Source organism: Mus musculus, chromosome 3 (genome assembly GCF_000001635.26).
Source record: "Mus musculus strain C57BL/6J chromosome 3, GRCm38.p6 C57BL/6J".
Classification (NCBI taxonomy): domain Eukaryota; kingdom Metazoa; phylum Chordata; class Mammalia; order Rodentia; family Muridae; genus Mus; species Mus musculus.
Window position 1 is genome coordinate 7504328 of NC_000069.6, and position 20150 is coordinate 7524477.

The window sequence follows — 20150 nt, forward strand, 5'->3', positions numbered from 1 at the left end:
GATCCTGCTGCCTTAAAATAGTTTTTTTTTCTCTCTTAAAATTGTTTCACCACTTACTGTACTTGGAATGAATAGGGGACTTGATCCCTTCATTTTCTTGTATTATAGATAGTCAAATATTTCAGGACATGTTACGAAGTTAACAGTGGTAACTGATAACTCTTCCCCAGTGATTTAAGTGTACCAGAAAGAAAATATAATAATATGATTATGAATTTTATTTCACAATGATATTTTGCAGTTAAGCTTTCTCCAAACATCTTGAAGGTGATAAAGAATTCTAATAGATCATTTATGCTGCAGATTAGCTGTGAAGGTCTTGCTTGGTGTACCACTCAAATTAACATGAAATGAGAAATTGTAATGACAGCATACCTTTCAAAAATCTCCTATTTTTGGATACCCCTACAGGCAACTCATTTTAGTGATTTACAACTATACTAGTATAGGGACTGTATAGAGAATAGAGTTGAAACATAGGTGTGAAGACTTTACAACGCTATCATACTGCATGAAGAGTGTTTAAGAATACTTCCCAGATTTTTACTGATCAATATTTACAGTGAAAGAAATATTCATCCAATGTTTCACTTATTTATCTATGCATGCAAAGAATAAAAAATTGTCAAAGTTCTTGCTATCTAAATCAGAAATTTAGGAGAAATAATCGAATACTAGTATAATATACACTCTGTGTGTGTGTGTATGTATGTATGTATGTATGTATGTGTGTAGAACATAAGGATCCTCATGTAGTATGCAATGAGCATGATTCATGAGTCAGGTTTATGTTAAGCAGTACTGGCCCTTAAACTCTTTGATTTTTCTTTTCCTGAACAAACTAAGATGCCATCATTTCATGCATTCAATTATAATAAATTAGGTTGAAATATAAGGAAATCATTGTTTCTGTCTGGCAGAACAGGTAAATATTGGCAACTAAAAGTGATCCAGCATAGTTAGAGCTCAAAGTGTTCTGTTGAGTGGAAGAGCAGTGCTCGCTCTCTTGTGGTTTTGTCCTGGCTTCAGCCCCACTCCACTTCCATCATTCTTTCAAAAAGTGAGTTCATACAATGTCACATTTTTCAGAGTTCAAAACTTTGAGTCTTAAGGATACCATTTGTTAATTTTTTACCCAGGCTTTCACTTAATAAGCAAGAAGTTGTTTGCTATTTTTTCTCTATAGTAAAAGTTATAGGACAGCATGTAGCATACAATCTTCAAGTTTGTTTGCTTTATCTTTGTCATTGAGCAAAAGTCTTTGACATCTATCTGACTTACATTTCTAGTTGAAAGTAGTTACTGGCCGCCTATTCTTACCCTTTAAAAGGAAATTTTAGTTGCTTACATATAATGTTTACATTACTGAGGGTCTGGGAATTTTATGTCTGGAATTGTCACAAAATGAACTAATAAATTGTACACTGTATTTTGAAGCCAAATGTTAAGCTTTCTTATAATTTTGTATAATTAATAGCAGAACTTTTTGCATGGCTTGAGTAATTAGAGAAAAGCCTTTAATTTCTTTTCATGGAAAGCTATACCCTAGACTTATCTAAGGAGCACAGTAGCAGTTTTAGAATTGGTAAGTTCTAATATCTTACGAGTTTTATCATCTGTAAGATTGAGGTGATAAAATCTAAGGTTTTATCCTTAGATAAGATATTATCATTGCCTTCATAAAACTCTAAAGTATGCCTATAACATTTATTGTAGACATTAGACAGGCCATTCCTCATCTGGTCTGCTTAATTTATTAGTTGTCTCTGAAATTTATTATCTTATTGTCTCTGAAACTTGATTCGTTCTATTCCTCTTTATTGTAGCACAGATCTAGTGGCAGTCTGCCATCCTACCTTGTTATTGCTTCTGTTTTGTTTGAACTTAGCATAAATGTATACTGGTTTACTGAAACGCTGTTCATCTTAGCAGCATTCATTTTATTCTTGTTGTGCTTGTTAATTGGTGCTGAGAAGGAATTCAGGTGTTTTAATGACCAGGATTTAAATAAGCCTTTATCTGAACTCTTGGTTTTTCTTCTTTTCCTTTTTTTCCCCTTCTCTGATTTAGCGATTAGTGTGTGAGTGAGTGTGTGTGTGTGTGTGTGTGTGTGTGTGTGTGTATGTGTGTGTGTATGTGTGTGTGTGTGTGTGTATGTGTGTGTGTGTGTGTGTGTGCATGTGTGTGTGTATATACGTGTGTGTGTGTATAATCTTTTGTGTATGAGTACTTTGTTTGCATATATGCTTGTGCGCCATATATATGCTTGGTGCTGACAGGGGTTACAGGACCTGCCAGATTCCCCGGGGCTGCAGTTACTGACAGTTGTGAGCCCCCATGTAGATATTGTAACCTAAACCCAGGGTTCTTTGCAAGAGGTGCAAATACTCTTAACTAGTTGGTCGTCTCTCTCTAATCCACAATTTAGGTATATTATTCAAATCAGAATCTCATTGACTATATGAAGTATTAAACATACACAGAAAAAAACATTACCTAAATGTCAAGTTCGTAAGGAGGCATAGTAGATGCTTAAAGAATTCCACTAAAGCTGAAATAGAGCCCATCTTTATTGGCCTACAGTAAAGAAGCCCAAATAACTATGCCCGAGATACACTGGGAAAACGGGAGATAATTCAGATGCATACATATGATGAAGCTTAATGTTATGGCAAATGTAAGTGGAGGTAAAGAGGATACATTGTGAAGATATTTCTGAGATTGAAAAATGAGATATGAACACTTGGTCCTGACGTAGTGACTCTGGCTTTAGAAACGTGTTTATGCAGCACTTGGGAGTACCAGATCTAAAAGAAACAAACCTTGTTGTTACTTGGAAATTATTTACCTGCAGATCTCAGTGATTATCACTAGCAAGTGGGAGCCATTGTCTAGGCAAATCATTCTTAACTGAGTAAAACTATTTATAAAACTAAATAGTTCAGAGTTATGTGGGATGGGAACAGTGAGTGGGTGGAATCTTAAGGAAGTTTTAAAAATTGCCAAAAGAAACAAGGAAAGAAAAGACAGAGAGGAATATGGGGAGAAACTGACCTGTAAACAAGAGAGGGAGAGTTTCATAGTCCTTCCCGGGTGTGGGGAGGAAAGCTAACACTAACTTGTCAAATCCTGCCCATGTGATGAAACCTGGGAAATTCAGGATTGGGAAGAAATACACAAGAAGAAAGAGCAAGAAGGTTAAAGATCTTAGATTCATGAACAGTCCCTCCCACTATGGAAAAGCCTAGTCAGAGGTTGCAAAGAGGCATTTAAATGTGACATTAGGAGACTGATGGTGAGTAGCTACCTCCCCTGGCTACTCACCATGGTCTTTGCTATCATAGCTCTCTGGATCCTTACCCCTCCCAAAGCCCCATCCCACGCTCGTTTTGTTCTTTCCCCGTATTCCTCTTTTTCTTCATGAGGTTATTCACTTGACATTTTAAATATGTTTTTACTTAACTTTCCCGCCTAATATTTGACGAGTATAGTCTCCATAAGATCGGGACCTTTTATTTTATTTTATTTTATTTTATTTTATTTTATTTTATTGCTTTTAGTTTCAGATGTCAGAACAGTTTTAGCTAATGCCAGAAAACCAATTAATATTTATTGAGTCAAGCAAGGGCCCTATTTTAATATAGAGGATTGGCTTAGAAAGCGTACCTCTAATCACGTAGGGAGGGGGACTGAGAGACTTAGCAGACAAGTGTCAGTATTTGAAAATATACTACTCGGAACATTGATCTTAAGTATTTATTAGTTGTAAACAGGATTCCTGATGATATAAGTGTAGGGAAATACCATCATTTTCATCCCTTTTTTTTTAATTGAAAAAGTAAGAGAGGTCATTTAGCTTTGTTAACTAGAATATTTCATAAACATTTGCTCATGTAACAAGGAAGTTGAGCCTGACTGATGAAAGGGGAAGCAGTAGGTGCCTGTGCAGACCAGGTAGGTCAGGAAGTGCCTAGGGATGAGGGGTGTGTGCAGCAGCAACTGTGTTGCAGCGAGGGGTGTGTGCAGCAGCAACTGTGTTGCAGCGAGGGGTGTGTGCAGCAGCATCTGTGTTGCAGCGAGGGGTGTGTGCAGCAGCATCTGTGTTGCAGCGAGGGGTGTGTGCAGCAGCATCTGTGTTGCAGCGAGGGGTGTGTGCAGCAGCAACTGTGTTGCAGCGAGGGGTGTGTGCAGCAGCAACTGTGTTGCAGCGAGGGGTGTGTGCAGCAGCATCTGGGTCTGCAGCTCATCCCTTCTCAGCTCCCCGGGGTGCTGCTGTATGTGCTACGGCTTCCATGTGTGCACGGAAGAATGAAGCAGCTTTTATATTCGCCATGCTAAGTAAGATTGACAACAAATTGAATAACCATGCTCCGACATTAGCTATAGAAATGTGGCTTGAGAGAGCAAGTCAAGGTTCATGTTAATTTCGTGAATTGTGGTTAAATAGGTGACATTACAGTAAATGAAAGCCTGGGTGAGAGGGACAACTGTATTTAGAAATCAGTCACTCTAAGCTAAGATATTAACTGAGAGTTAGAAATCTAGAGCTAGGGCTTGAATATTTTAGGAAAATTTTAATCTTTTAAATCATATTTGTTAAGCCAAAGTCAGATAACTGAAGTGGTGTGGATGGGGAAGGTTATATATAGAATGTGGTATGAGTATTTGTAGAAGCTTAAAATAATTTGAAAGGGACATTTTAAGACATTTTGGAGATTGTAGATCTGAAAGCAGATCGCTTGTACAGGACCTTGGGAAAAATGGTATAACAAATGTAGGAGTTCTATTGTGTGTTAAAAGTTGGATTTGGAAGAGCTGTGGTTCTTTATAAGACTATCCATGAGCAAACTGACATAACTATACTGGGTGCCAAAATTGTTTCTATTTTTCATAATATCTTTGGAAAATGTTTCCTCCTATTAATTGTATACATTTAGAGTATTATAACCATTTAGGTAATAGTATGTCCTTTAATATCGCCAATATTGTATGCTAGTATTATATAAAAGTATAATCTCATATATAAGCTTTATGTAAGTTTTGAAGACAGCAAATATAATAACTCTTGATAAAATCAAGTTTATACTAGAGTTTCACAAGGAAAAGTTTGGGTGTTTTGAATTTTAGAATGCTAAAAATATTTTTAAATAGAATATTTTTATACATAGGCAGTTTTATATATATCTTCAATGTATCATGATCATATCCACCCAGCTCCTCCTACCTACTCACCAGAGACATTTTACAGCACATGCCCCTGTTCTCACATTTTTTTTGCCTTATTATTTAATAATAATAAGACATTTTGAAGATTGTAGATCTGAAAGCCCACTGAGCCCAGGCTCAGATTCATGCATATAGTGCATCCTCAGTGTTGTAAGTGCGGTGCCCACATCATGTCCATTGGGAGACATTTCCTGGCAGAACTTTCCATATTTCAAGTGCTCTGCTCTTTGAGCATCCTTCTCTGAGATGTTGCCTGACTCTTGGCTGAGCAATCAGCAATCACTTACTCTTAGCACTTATTCTTAGCACATTAACTGCTGTCCAATTCAGAAGAAACATCTCTAGGCAAAGCTGAAGGCAGCACTGATCTGTGGGTATAAACATAAATATTGAGAGCACTGGTTGACAATATATTTAGTCTAAACATGTCTAAAAATATCTGTTTCGTAATAGGCTTCTTCTAAAACCCATGACCACTTTAGCTAGGGACCTTGAACCAGATTTACAGTACCACTCATGAATCCCCTCCTGTGGAACAGGCCTCAAATCCTATCAAAAAGTGCTTAGTTTCTTTGTATTCTTCATGCCACTATTGCAGGCAGGTTGGTATTGTAGCATCTAAGTCCAACACTAGGTAAGACTTTGTATGTCTTGTTCTCCCCCAGCAGCTTCCTAGTTTGTTTAGAATGACAATGGTTCCCATAGCTCACGGGGAACGGCACTCTTAGGAGGTCTGTATTGTTGGAATAGTTGTGACCTTGTTGAAGGGAGTGTGTCACTGAGGGTAGGCTTTGAGGTTTCAAATGCTCAAGCCAAGCCTGGTGTCACTCTGACTTCCTGCTGCCTGCTGATCCAGATGGAGAACTCTTGGGTCCTTCTGCAGCACCATTTCTGTGTACGTGATGCCATGCTTGTCACCATGATGATAATGGACTAAACCCCTGAACCTGTAAGCCAGCCCCAATTAAAATGTTTTCCTTAATTTAAGTTTTCACTGTCATGGTGTTTCCTCACAGAGGTAAAACCCTAATGAAGACACCCCCATAGCACCTTTTGGTATTATTGAAAGCTAGCTACCAGGAAAGATTATTTCAGGTCAGTTCCAGCTTGTTTCCTCTGTCTTGCAACCAACATGTATTATATCTTCAGCACTAGGGTCTTAGCAATCTGTACTGGCTAGTTTTGTGGCAACTTGACACAGCTGGAGTTATCACAGTAAAAGAAGCTTCAGTTGAGGAAATGCCTCCATGAGATCCAACTGTAAGGCATTTTCTCAATTAGTGATCAAGGGAGAAGGGCCCCTTGTGGGTGGTGCCATCTCTGGGCTGGTAATGTTGGTTCTATAAGAAAGCAGGCTGAGCAAGCCAGGGGAGGCAAGTCAGTAAGTAATATCCCTCCATTGCCTCTGCATCAGCTTCTGCTTCCTGACCTGCTTGAGTTCCAGTCCTGACTTCCTTCCTTGGTGATGAACAGCAGTATGGAAGTGTAAGCTGAATAAACCCTTTTCTCCCCAACTGCTTCTTGGTCATGATGTTTGTGCAGGAATAGAAACCCTGACTAAGACACCATCTTATAATGGTGGGCAACCAAGAGCAATGGCAGTAGCTTTGTTGGCTTGGGGGGCCTTTTGATGTCTTTGACCAGTAACTAATAAGAGAATATCCTGTATGTGGTACTGAGATTCTCATTTCAGATCCCATGTCTTCTGGGAGAATCATTGTCCACCCATGCAGAGTTCCTGTGGCACAATAAAATCCTTTATTGACTTGTGTCCACCAATCTGAGTGCCTTTCCCAACCATGCTTAGTCTCTGCCTCAGTTTTCTTCCCTGTGAATTACGTCATCTCTCTACTGTGTTTTTGTGTGCTTTAAGATTTGCCAGGTTTATGTCATATGGGAGAACTTAGCATGGTTTCATAACTCAGAAAGTATGAGTACTTCTTTGTGTAAGGTAAATAATTCTATTATGTAACTTCTTAGTCAAATTTTAGGAATATTTAATGCATATTATCCATATGTGACAAGTGCTAAGCTGAACTTAACTCATGTGATTAGCTTCATATTTCTTTTTAGTTCAGCTGCTGAGAACCTATAAGGACTCGCAAGCACATTTTCTTTTATATAGATCCCTTTACATTCTTAGTCCTCTGTCTACACTGGAACTGATTTCATCAGCATAGTACATACTTCCTTGAGTGTTTTTTCCTTATGTATTGGCTTTTTAATTCTTACATCTGAGGACTTTGCAAAATACAAGAGAAGTGTTTTGTTATCCATTTATATTTCCTACTAACTTAGTTGTGGTGTTTTGTTAAATTTTAGTATGTTGTAGATGCAAAAGAACCATGTGCATCATGTAATCTAACATCCTTATTTTATACCAGAGAGATTAAATTCCTTGCTCAGGGACTTGGTTCCCAGTGATAGAGCTGCAATTAAAAGTTAGATAATATAGGACAGACTCCAATTATTTTTCCAGTACACTATACTACTATTACTGTCATATCTTTTAAATAATTGCATAGAACAAAATATAGCTTCTGGTTCTTGAGACCCAATTTATTTATCATGACAACTTTGTATAATTTTTATTAGGTCTTAATATCAGTGAACATGCACGCATTAGTAAATCGAAAGGAAAGTAGACATTTGTTTTCCTCATTTTGAAAGACTTTTTAACAATGAGAATGGTCCCCATATGCTTACATGTGTAACTATTTGGTCCCTAGTTGGTGGAACTACTTGACAAGGATTAGAAGGTGTGATTGACTTTCTTAGTGGTGGACTTATGTCACTGGGAGCAGGCTTTGAGGTTTTAAAGCCCATGCCATGCCCAGTTGAAGCTCTTCCTGCCTTGTAGTGCCTCAGGATGTAAACTAGCAAGTACTGCTAGCCATGCCTGCCTGCTGCCATGCTCTTTGCCATAGACTAACCCTCTGAAACTGTAAGTCCCTAATAAAGTCTTTCTTCTATAAGGTGCTACAATTATAATGTCTTATGTAAGACATTAGCTTACAGAATGGAAGTGAGCTATTTCTGTGACAGGCCTGACTGTGGTGTGGATTGGAGGGATGTGGAAGACTTTAAAACTTGGGACTAGGAAAGCGATGGGATACTCTAAGTGGCATCTTATGAGCTGTCCTTAGAGGAGCTTTGAAGACAGTGCTGGGAGCAATGTGGACTATGGCAGGGCTCAAGAGGTTCCAGAGGAACAAATTAGCAGTGGAGATGGAGAGCATTCTTGTGATATTTTGGCAAAGAATGTGGATGCTTTTTCCCTTTGTCCTAAGAAAATGCCTGAATCTAAACTGAAAACTCTTAGACTCTCTTCATAGAGGAGATTCCAAGATAACCTAGTACTGACTCTGTCACTTGGTTATTAGTAATTGCACTTTTGCAGATAAACAATGAAAAAGTAACTGAGGCAAAAAGAGATGTACAACCTGAGGAGAAAAGCACCAGGAAATTTAATATTGGAGCCAAGGTTTGTGCTGAGTGAGATAATGAGAGGTCTGATGTGAAATGGAATAAACAAAGTAGTGCCCCCAGGGCAAGAACTCACCCTGCTAGGTTTTCCACTTGTAAAAAAGAAAACGTCTGCAGCAAAGGACAGCTAATGTAAAGTCAAGGAGAAGTAAGTAGTTCGCTTTTGATTTTACACGGGCTAATATGAAGATTATCTTGAGTATTAGACGAGACTCTGGACTTTGAACTTTGTTGAGATTGAAAGGCTGGGAATTTTTGAAGTTGGACGAAATGCATTTTGATATGGCTATAAGCTATAGAGGCCAGAGAACGGAATGTGGTGGTTTGCCCGGGACTGGCCTCTATGGCTCACATGTTTGAATACTTGTTCTCTACTTGGTGGAACTGTTTTGAAATCCTGTGTGCGTTGTTGGAAGACGTGTCACTGGGGGGTGGGGGGGTGGCTTTGAGGTTTCAGAGACCTGTGTGATTCACCATCCTGAGCTAGCTTGCTCTGTCTCTGTCTCTGTCTCGGCCCCCTGCTCCCCTCTCTGCTGCTTCCCAAGCTGACCCTGCTCCCTGCCAGGATAGGCATGCACTCACCCACCAAAACGGCAAACCCTCAGTAAATCACGTGGGTTGTGGTATATTTACAGCAACAGAAAATTACGATACTATCTCTCCACTGCATCCTGAAAACAGTCTTGCTAAGGAGCCCAAACTGGCCTTCCTTCCTAATCCTCACATCTCAGCTCTAGAGTGCCATCCATGACTGTAGGAATGGGTCCCACATGGCCTGAGATTAATGCTGCTGTATATATACTTTTTATGTTTATTCTAGTGACAGTGATTTTTCCCCTTTCAAGACATTTTGAAGATATTGGATAGCTTGTAAGGATTAATTCCAGTAATTATATTTTATCATATGGTAAAGCTATTAAGCTTTAAAATTTTTACCTAAAACATGAGAGGTGATCTCATTCCTGCTGAGTTGAACAGATAAGTAAATAAGTGGGTTGTGTTGGCTTTAGAGAGTAATGTTTGTGTTGTTTAACCCTTGTGCTCCAGTATATGCCTGGTAACTAGTAGGTGCTCAAGTATGCACTCAAATCATGTCAGTGAATTGAATTCATTGTTTCTGAATGGTTAAGAAAGAAGTGTGTGTGTGTTGGGAGTGGGGTGCAGGGATTAACCATGTGGCTTTAGATGAGTAAGAACATACTATTAAACCATACCTACAGCCTCAGCAGTTCACTGTCCTGAGGTTTTCCTTTGTAACAAAGTAGGTAACTAAAGAAATACACTTTTAACCAAGTGAATTGTGTGTGTTTTCATTTATAATATTGAATTTTTACACCATGAAAATATATGAAAACTCAGGAAGGCTAATAGATTATTAAGCATGTCCAGTTATTTTGACTCATTAATGTAAAAACATTGTTATCTTATTGAGGTTCCTTATGGAAACCACTTCAGCCTTCATAGTCCAGAGCAGTTAGGTTCCTCTTAAGTGACCTTTTTAATGCCAGTGTTTAATGCCAGGAGGAAAAACAAAACAAAACAAAACAAAACCATCAGGTGAGTCCTAGGCTTGCTTTTCTACCATGCAGCTTAACTACTATTACAAAGACATCTCACCTCCATCTGCGCTGCCACCATTCACCAGTGAAACAGGTCAATGGGGCGGGAGGAGGGCGAGAGCAACCGTTCTTCTGTGCCTGCATTGAGGACCTGCTGCTGGGCCATTGTGATCACTATCCTGCTGCTCTGTGGACTCACCTAGTGGCCAAAGGGCTGATTTTATGAAGTCAAATTCTGCGGGTTTTTTTCCAGGAGTTTATTATGCTGAGCAGAAAACACCTTTTTCCTAGTTTGTCTTTATATAAGTAAAGAACTTTAACAGTGAAAGTTCAACAGAAGATCAGTTTACAGGTTTCCAGTTCACTTTTACAGAAATCCAGGTATTTTTGGGGGGAGAGGGGAATTTTTAAATGTCTTTATTTTAGGTCTCATAGCTAAGGACACAGTGTTGTGAGCCGCCATGCAGCTGCTGGGATTTGAACTTGAGTCCTGTGAACTCCTAGGGCTCCCTGAACTCTGTGTAGCCAGGGCTTGGCTGTCCTGGAACTCACTCTGTAGTCCAGGTTGGCCTAGAACTCAGAAATCCTCCTCCCTCTGCCTCCCAAGGGCTAGGCTTAAAGGCGTGGGCCACCACTGGCATGTGACCCTGAAACTCATAAACACCAAAAATAAAACCCCCACGTTTTAAAAAAGCCCTCAGGGACACTAAACACAACTCTAACAGCACAGTAAAGCCCTGAAAAACCACCACCACCACCACCACCACGAAAACCCCTCTAAATCCCTGTTTAAAACACCCTGCAGAGCCCAGGAAAAAAATACCCTGGTGTCCCAGGGTACAACTACAACTCCCAGCATGGCTCGGGGCTAAAATCCTAAAAAAAGCACAGGAACCCTAAAAATGACCCTGAAACTGTATTTTTTTGAGTGTTTGGGGACAGTGTCTCTGTGTGGCTGGCCCTGGCTGCACTGACTGTGCACAGAGAGGCTACTGCAGGCACCCAAAGCAAAGTTCAATTCCTTCCAAAGATCCAGTCTCTGTGTAGCCAAGCCTGGCCACCTGTCTGTCCTGGAGTTCACTGTGTGCACCAGGCTGGGTTCAAACAGCTCCCCTGCTCTGCTAAAGTTTCAGGTTAAAAGGATAGTTAGGTAGAAAAATAAAGTGCTTAATTAAATCAGTTGTACAGTATCCCAAAGAACGTAGGTTTATTTTTCTCTTGAATCATTTCAGCAATAAAATTTCTTGTATTATGGTACATGGTAGCTCTGCTTTTAATTACAAATTATAGCTAAGTTTTATTTATTTATTTATTGTGCCCAGTGAGTACATGTAAGTATTACATGTGCGTATAAAAGTGAGTAATTTATAGGGTAGAGAAACATGCAGTTTCCATAACTAGATGGTCTTAACTTTGGGTGTGCTATTTTATGTTTTCTGTTGATAAATGAAATGAGATTCTTTTGATTCTAGACTCCCAGATAAGCTCAGGTGATTAGCTGCTCGTACGAGGTAGTTCTCCACACCTTAGAGCATTGCCAAGATAGAGCCGATTCTGAAGTCTTGTACTTATGGAGACATAAGTAATTAAAAGATAACTGTATATTTCCAGCTATATCAATTTGGTTTTCCTTGGATTGTCACCGTTTTGTGTGTACTATTGTCTTTTAGGTCACTGACAACTTTTAAGCCTTAGGCCATTTGAATTGATAATTTTGTTCATTTTAAAATGAAACTTTTAAATAAGAGCTCTTAACTCACTTATGACTCCTAAGAGAAAACATTAAAAACTAAAGTTTGATGATTTGACTTGTGCACATTTCTAATGGGATTTTTTTTGTTTGTTTGTTTGTTTTAGAAAATGGAAGTGTTGTGCAAGTTGGAGACTTGTTGCCCTGCAAGATTTGCGGAAGGACCTTCTTCCCGTTGGCTCTGGTGCGTAGGCTGCTTCTAACCTGCTGGCACTGGAGCGTCACAGATGTGACGCTCTGTTCCATGCCTGAGGACAGGTGCTCGGTCCTTCTGAACCCTGACGTGATGCTAGGTCTTCCAGCCTTGTAACAGCGATAGGCCTAGGAGGAGATAGAAACACTCAACATAAATTTAAGAGGCAAAGTAGCTCATAGATATTAATGAAAATGTATTAGCAAAATTAATAATTTCTAGACTTGGCTTTAAAGTACTGGAAGCTCAGGGATTATTTTCTAAAATGTGAGGAATTGTTGAGCAGTATGATAAATAGAAATAGAGGCGGAAGTAATGGCTAGCACCTCTACTCCTAACACTTGGAAGTCTGAGGTAAGAAGTCCTGCAAGAGTTTAGGCCTGCCTGAGATATAGTGTGAGACCCTGTCTCAAAAGAAAAAAAAAAAAAAGACATTTAAAATTTTTGTTTGAGGGCTGGAGAGATAGACTTGGCAGTTACAAGCCCTTGTTACCATTGCAGAAGAGCCAGCTTCTCTTTCCAGGACCCACATGTTATCTTAATGATGACCCACCATTACCAGGGATCCCACACTCTCGTCTGATGTCTGTGGATACTAGACATGCATGTGACACGCGTACATACTTGAAAGTCTATGCTTATACACATGCAAGCACGTGCTCAGACCTTTTAAAAGCTACTGGTAGTGCAGTGTTTCCTGAGATAAAGCAAGTAATAGGAATGGACAGTGAGTTCAGGATTGGCATCAGTGCTAAGTAAGCCAGTTCTTTCCTTTTTTCTTTCCTCTCCTTTCCCTTTCCCTTCCCCTTCCCCTTCTTCCCCTTCCACTTCCACTTCTTCCCCTTCCCCTTCCTCTTCTTCCCCTTCCCCTTCCTCTTCCACTTCTTCCCTTTCCCCTTCCCCTTTCCTTCCTTCCTTCCTTCCTTCCTTCCTTCCTTCCTTCCTTCCTTCCTTCCTTCCTCCCTCCCTCCCTCCCTCCCTTCGTTTCTTTGTTTCTTTAAGATAAACTTAGCAGTGCAGCTTCCTTGCGTTTACTGAAGTGTAAAAGGAGCATAGGTGTATTTAGTATGTCATCTCACTCAGCAAACTTTCTGTACTGGACAGAGAGTCTTCTTCTATAGAACTGGTTATTTGGAGACTAGCTAAGATAATTTTAACTGTGCATGCTTAAAATGAACAAATAATTTAGCATTGATTAACAAAACAATCTGTAGATACAGACCCTTACATACATACGTCAGGAAAAGTCAGAGTTGAAGAAAACAAGCTTAGGCTCGAGTAGGAGGGAAAATTGGAGTTCTAGGAGAAAAGGGATAGTTTTATAGGAAGGACATATGCTGGACCACTCTGCTTGCTCTGAGTTAGTGTTGTATTAATCCACTTTTATGTTACCTTATATAACCTAAGTACTGTGGGGTAACATATGTAACCCAAGACTGAGTCCTTCTGTTCTTACATGACTGCTCATGGCTGTGTCTTTACTTGTGAGGACTTCTTACTAAAGGCTCTGAGTTATTTCACTGTTGCTTCTTCTTAGCAATGATGAAAACTAGAATTTTAAATAATTCCTGACAAAATCCAAAGATATTTCTCTATAATTTCCTGAAAGGTAGGTGTGGGGTGGTGGGGGTGGGGGTGGGGGTGGGGGTGGGGGTGGGAGGGGCAGTGTACATGTTTTGAAGCTTAATCTAATTAAGGAAAGATGTAACTTTTCCTCTGGGTCTTTTTAATATGGTGTTTAAGCAGAACTGAAATTTTAGTTTTGCTATTTTCTCTTCTGTAGAAAAGAAAATGTTATACTGTGTTTCTTGATTTTTAACAGAAAAAACATGGACCTATTTGCCAGAAAACTGCCACTAAGAAGCGGAAGACTTTTGATTCCAGCCGGCAGAGAGCTGAAGGGACTGATATTCCCACGGTCAAACCTCTCAAACCCAGGGTAACTCTAGCTTCCAAGCACTGTAATTCCTGTTACTATACTTTGTGAAACAATTATGAGTATGAGTCTAGGTAAACAAAATTCCGTGTTACATATCCAGAATAAATATCATCAAGAACATAATTTTTATTTTAATTAAAAACACAAATGTGTATAAATGTCACTAATAATGAAACTTTAAAACTATACAAGAAACTCTGGTGTCAGGTGGCCATTCTAGCTGTATAAAATTTCACTGTGAACTTGTTTATATTTTTGTGGCTTCCTTAAACTAGCCATATGTTGTTGTTTTTTTGTGTGTGGGGGGGTGGGGTGGTGGAGGATAATTTGAATATAGTGATAAAAATAAATTTAGTAAAGTGTATTATTTTTTGTTTACTTAAGTTGGTTCTGGAGAGATTACTCAGCAGTTGCTACTCTTTCAGAGGAATCAGGTTCAGTTCTCAGCCCTTGTGCAATAGTTCCCTTTCTTAGATAAAGTTATTTGATGCTAGGCTAATCTGATATTTAACTTTGTTTTGCTGTCTGTGAATACTTACAGGAAAGAGGGTGAGACTTGACTAAAGAACAGAAACAAGTATTTGCAGTTTTTCGTACTAGGTGCCATTTATGTGATTATGTTAGTAACCATAGGCAAGGTAGCAGAATATCTGAGACAATATGGACTCAGTGGTACAGAGACTGACTACAGGAATGAGAAGCCAACACTTTGATGTGCTTAGGTGACAATGTATGCTCATTAGGTCAGTTAGCCTGTGTATGCTTCTGTTTTCCTTCACAGTGCTAATTGAAGCGGTATCTTATGGGGTTATTGTGGAGGTTACAAAAGACTATAATATTCAAATGTTACTATTTTTTAAAAGTCTTGTTTAAGTGTTTTAATAAGAACAGCAGATTTTAATTCAGTGTGTGTGTGTGTGTGTGTGTGTATACACACACACACACACATACACACTGTTCACAAGATCCTTGGATGATTCACATACATATTATAGTTTGGAAAGCAATTAGAAGACATTGTAGTATACTTATTAATGTATTTATTTGTATTAAGGAAATACTGTAAAATTACAAGCACCTAAACAATAGAACAAACTCTAGTTTGGGTAAAATTAAAGACAAGATGCCATGAACAGACTACCAGATACACATTAGAATGGCCTAAAGCCATTGAAAACCAGGCTAAACCACCCCAAAGTGAATAGGTAGGAAGTTTATGGGATTCTGTGGCCAGGAATCTGACACCATATAATACATGAGGGTCTTTTCATCTTAAAGGTAATCTCTCTAAGGTGAGTTTTTTAAGAATGTGTATCTTACACTACAACTATGTGAGACACAAGATAAAATATGCAAGCTTGTATTGCCAGGATCTGGAATGAGCCAGGCTAAAGTTGAACAAAAGCCAAGTAGAACAAGTGAGGAGTGGAGATAGACAGCTGTGCTAGAGATTCTCAGAACCCTTCCTGAAGGGAAGAGGGTTAACTAGTAGTTTTTTAAACGTGGTTGTTTGAACAGAGATCACATTAGTAGTTTCCTATTTCCCAGAGAAGTGTAAGAGGCAGGCACTTGTGGTCACACAGGGCCTGATTCATAAGAAATAGTCTGTTCCTCCCAAGGAAGAAGCTAAGAGCTGTTCCCTGCAGCCTAGCAGTCTCCCAGGCCTTTGCCTCTCCTCATCCCTCAGTCTCCCAGTAGCTCCTCCAGTGTTGCTACTCTAGTTGGCTGCATGAGCTGGGAGAGCAGAGCTGAAGCTGAGGCAATTAAAGCCTCATGCAATAGCCAACTTTATTCAGGACACCAGACAATTTATATTCTGAGGGTTAAGCAAGGTCATGTGAGCAAAGTTGACTTTGAGTTGTATCTAGTCACAGGGAAAGGTCATATTACTTTATATGTATACAGTCACAGGGAAAGGTCATATTACTTTATATGTATACAGTCACAGGGAAAGGTCATATTACTTTATATGTATACAGTCACAGGTAAAGGTCATATTACTTTAGGCTGTGTAGTGTCAGGAGGGGAACCCCTGGTTCACGTCATCATCTATGTAACCATCGGGAAGATGATAGGTAATCTAAAGTAAAACCCATTCCTGCATGGACGCTACATCCCAGAACAACCAGAGTTGTAGAAGAACAGAAACTACAAGACTCTGTCCTTTTAGTTGTAGTTTTCTCACAAGGTCTCAGAAACTGCTCAAATAGTTCATTCATGGACCATGATCCAACACACCAGGAAAGCCATCTTCATTCAGTGATAAATAATAGAAACGCTGTTAGCTGTCACTGATTCAAAGATCAGTCTGTAAGGAAAACACATAGAAAAGACCAGCACACCTTGTCATTAGATGAGTAATACTACAGAACAGATAAGTGTTATTACCAGTTAGCTGGAACATAAGAACTTTTTCTATATCTTTTATATAAGAACTATCCATCATAGCTACTTTTAATTAGTAGGAGAGTTTGAGAACTTCATATATGAGCACTGTATACACAGCACTCCTGGTTCAGCCTCCCTCACCTGTCTTCCTTTATTATATGCACACCATATGCACACATACACATGTGTATGTACAACCTATTGAGTCCATTTAGCATTATTAATATGTACATGTGTCCAGGGATGATACTTGGGGTTGTGCATACATGTGTGTGTGTGTGTGTGTGTGTGTGTGTGTGTGTGTGTGCGCACATATACTGTGTATGTAATTCAGGAATAGATTATCCCTAGAGAAAATGTATTCTTCCTTTCCCAGGAGCCGTGGACCACCTGAAGCTCCTAACCAAGGGCTTTTCCCCATATATTTCATATGTCAGCTGGTATTCCCATTATGCTAGTCTTATCCAGGCAAGCATATTGTTTAGATTTCATATGTGCAATTTTCCTGTCATGTTTAGAGGTCACTATTTTATACCAGGTGTTCTGTTCTTCTGGCTTTTATAATCTCTCTGTCCCCTTTTGTGTGATTTTTTTTTTCCTTGATCCTTGTGTAGCAGGTTGGCTTACAGTTGTATCAGTTGAGGTTGGCCACTGTAGTCATGTAGTCTCTGCAGTGTGGACCTGTCTAAGAGTCTCCACCTGTTATAAAAAGAAGCTTATTGGATGAGGTGTAAGAACTACACTTGAAGCCGGGTGTGGTGGCGCGCGCCTTTAATCCCAACACTCGGGAGGCAGAGGCAGGCGGATTTCTGAGTTCCAGGCCAGCCTGGTCTACAAAGTGAGTTCCAGGACAGCCAGGGATATCCAGAGAAACCCTGTCTCAAAAGCAAACAAACAAACAAACAAAACAAAACAAACCAAACCAAAACAACAACAAAAAAAGAACTACACTTGACCAGACTAGGCCTACACACATGCTGTATGACCAGTCTGGGCCTGCATGCATGTTATGACTAGGCCTGGCAATTAGGATTTTAGTTCTTATTGTTTAGTTTTGGATTTGTATTTTTAAATAAGTGTCTTTTGATGGTGATTAAATGCATATTCTTAATTTAAAAATAAATACACTAAGAATGTAGTTAGGACTAATTAATGTAAGCCAGCATCATGTTTAGTGGGAAGATGACAGAGATGGTAGACTTACAAGTCAGGGGCTGGATTCAGTTACATCTAGCACATAAGACGCCAGCTGGTATGATTAAAGAAATAAAGTAACACTGTGTGCATATTGGGAATTATGACATACCTGGAGCACTCAAGGGAATCGACTGAAAAATTATAATGGGCAGTAAGACAAAGTAAAAAAGGGAAAATTATAGAGGCGTTTTAATTCAGTAACATGACTGCTCTGGCAAAGGATCACATCCAAAGACCTTCCAGGTTTATGTAATCTGGCTGGAATGCAGGCACACACTGCATTACAGTATGATCTGCCAGAACATAGACATGCTCTTAGTGTAAACCTTTAATCCCTCACAATGAAGGTAAGTTTCATTTGTAGAAGGAAACAGCCATATCTGAAAGTGACCTCTAACTGAGGAGCAGACAAAGTGATGAATCAGAGGAAGATTTGACAGAATGAGTCAGACATAGGGTCTGCCCAACTCTTGAGAACTGCACAGAAAGGAGAGGCTACTTTAGAGCAACACAGGGAGAGAGGTGTATGTGTGTGGTAGTTTCAGTAGTTTTAGCGTAACAGTTTTGCAAAAACAGGTGGCAGAGAGAATAAGGTAGACACAGGTGAAGACAAAAATGAGCCAGAGATTAGAACATATTACCAAAGTTAGTATGAGGCTAAGCAGAGCAGTTCACACAGAAACCAAAAGAAGTGAGATTGAATCAGTAATCTTGGAAAATTAGATTGTACTGAGTCTAGAAGCTTCCAGACCTCGGTCTAGGGATAGTTAGAAGAGAGAAAGAAAAGCTCTGGGCTCAGCCCAAGCCAGATATTCACACTGCTTGGGTACAGATTTTATCTCATCCCTCCACCTGAGGAAATAAAAGCAACATTTATAGAAAATGTATAAATATTGTTAGGTTTGATATACTTAATAGATTACTTCTTAAAACGTCATAAAAAATCTTACATAGATGAAAAACACAAGACGTTAGGTTACTTATGAATACATTTTGCAGTCAAAGTGCAAATCTTCTATGAAGAGTATTTGGAATACTAAAAAACATAAATGAAGAAAGATTAGATCCCCTAAATTATTACGAATGAAATGTTCCATTTTTCTAGTTAAATTAATAGTTTGTTTTTTAATGACAAGCCAATTATGAGATGATACAGAAAAGTACACATATAAGACTAAGACTTCAGTGGCCATAAACTAAAATTATCCTGTCACATATCACATATACCATAAAGTTTTAATATGTAAAATGCTAACACAAGGACCATCGAAGCAATGAAGTGAAAGGGGAAATGAAGGATAGATTTACACTCATTTGCTTAACTTCTGATGGTTGTTTCTCTCTGTATTGGGGTAGGGTGGAGTTGGGAGTTAGCATACAGACACAATGGCATGACCTTTTTTTAAATTTCTTTTAAACAAACTGAACTCATGTTATATTCTATGCCAAATGCATGCAGTACACAATGAATAAAATAGAAATAAAATTCAAAATACAAAGCCAAAACCCAATAGAAAATAGTAAATTAGTTAATAGTTTTAAAATAACTGAAGATCCACAGGAATTGTGCAAGAAAAGGATTCTTTCCTCACTACCTAGAAGAGTCATTCCTGAAAGACTAAACGTCAGGCAGGAGGTTGCCTAGGAGTATGGGCTGCTCCCAGAATAAACCCAGATGGCTTCTGAGCAGGTGAGTGCGTCTTCAGTCTCACTCATCAAAGAAAACCCAGGGAAGCCCTCAGCACTGGTCTCCACCTCTGCAGCAGTTCAAACCGTTCCGATTCGGTACATGCAACATATACACAGACGGGATCACAGAAGCGAGTCTGAAGTGCAAGCACAGATGTTACCTACAGACGTGCCTGTAGAGGACTCTTTACCTGCATCAGCCTTGAGGAGAATTTTATTTAAAAGTTGCACACAATGTGCCAGTTTTTAATTTGGCAAGATCACTGGTGGATTCCTGCTAAGAGAACATTTAAAACAATGTGTCTTTACCTGAACTTTTGTTTCATTATATTAAAAAGTATACTTTGATGTTACTTTTTCCTCCTTTATAGCCAGAACCACCAAAGAAGCCATCCAATTGGAGACGAAAGCACGAGGAGTTCATTGCCACCATCAGAGCAGCGAAAGGCCTGGACCAGGCTCTCAAGGAGGGCGGCAAGCTGCCTCCTCCTCCTCCGCCCTCTTACGACCCAGGTGTGTACAGCACTGTGCACAGAATGTCCATGTGGGCAAAGGAGAGCGCAATCTAGTTTTTAAGTTGATATGAAATAATCTTTTATCAAGAAACCTAATGACACATAATCATTGTATTAATATATTTTATTAACACTTTATTGTATTAATACTTTGTATTATATTAATACTTTGTATTAATGTAATGGTCATAACCCAAGAATCTGGGTC

The 20150-nt window shown here is 39.1% G+C and overlaps 1 protein-coding gene across 2 annotated transcripts in view; it reads left to right on the forward strand.

Moving 5' to 3' along the window:
* Positions 1-20150, forward strand: part of Zc2hc1a (zinc finger, C2HC-type containing 1A) — a 50434-nt gene that overhangs the window by 913 nt on the left and 29371 nt on the right. For both annotated transcript variants that reach the window (XM_006530086.1, NM_173181.3), the window contains exons 2-4: positions 12129-12205; positions 14037-14153; positions 19799-19940. In XM_006530086.1, coding sequence (XP_006530149.1) covers positions 12129-12205; positions 14037-14153; positions 19799-19940 — 336 coding nt within the window. The remainder of the gene's footprint in view (positions 1-12128; positions 12206-14036; positions 14154-19798; positions 19941-20150) is intronic.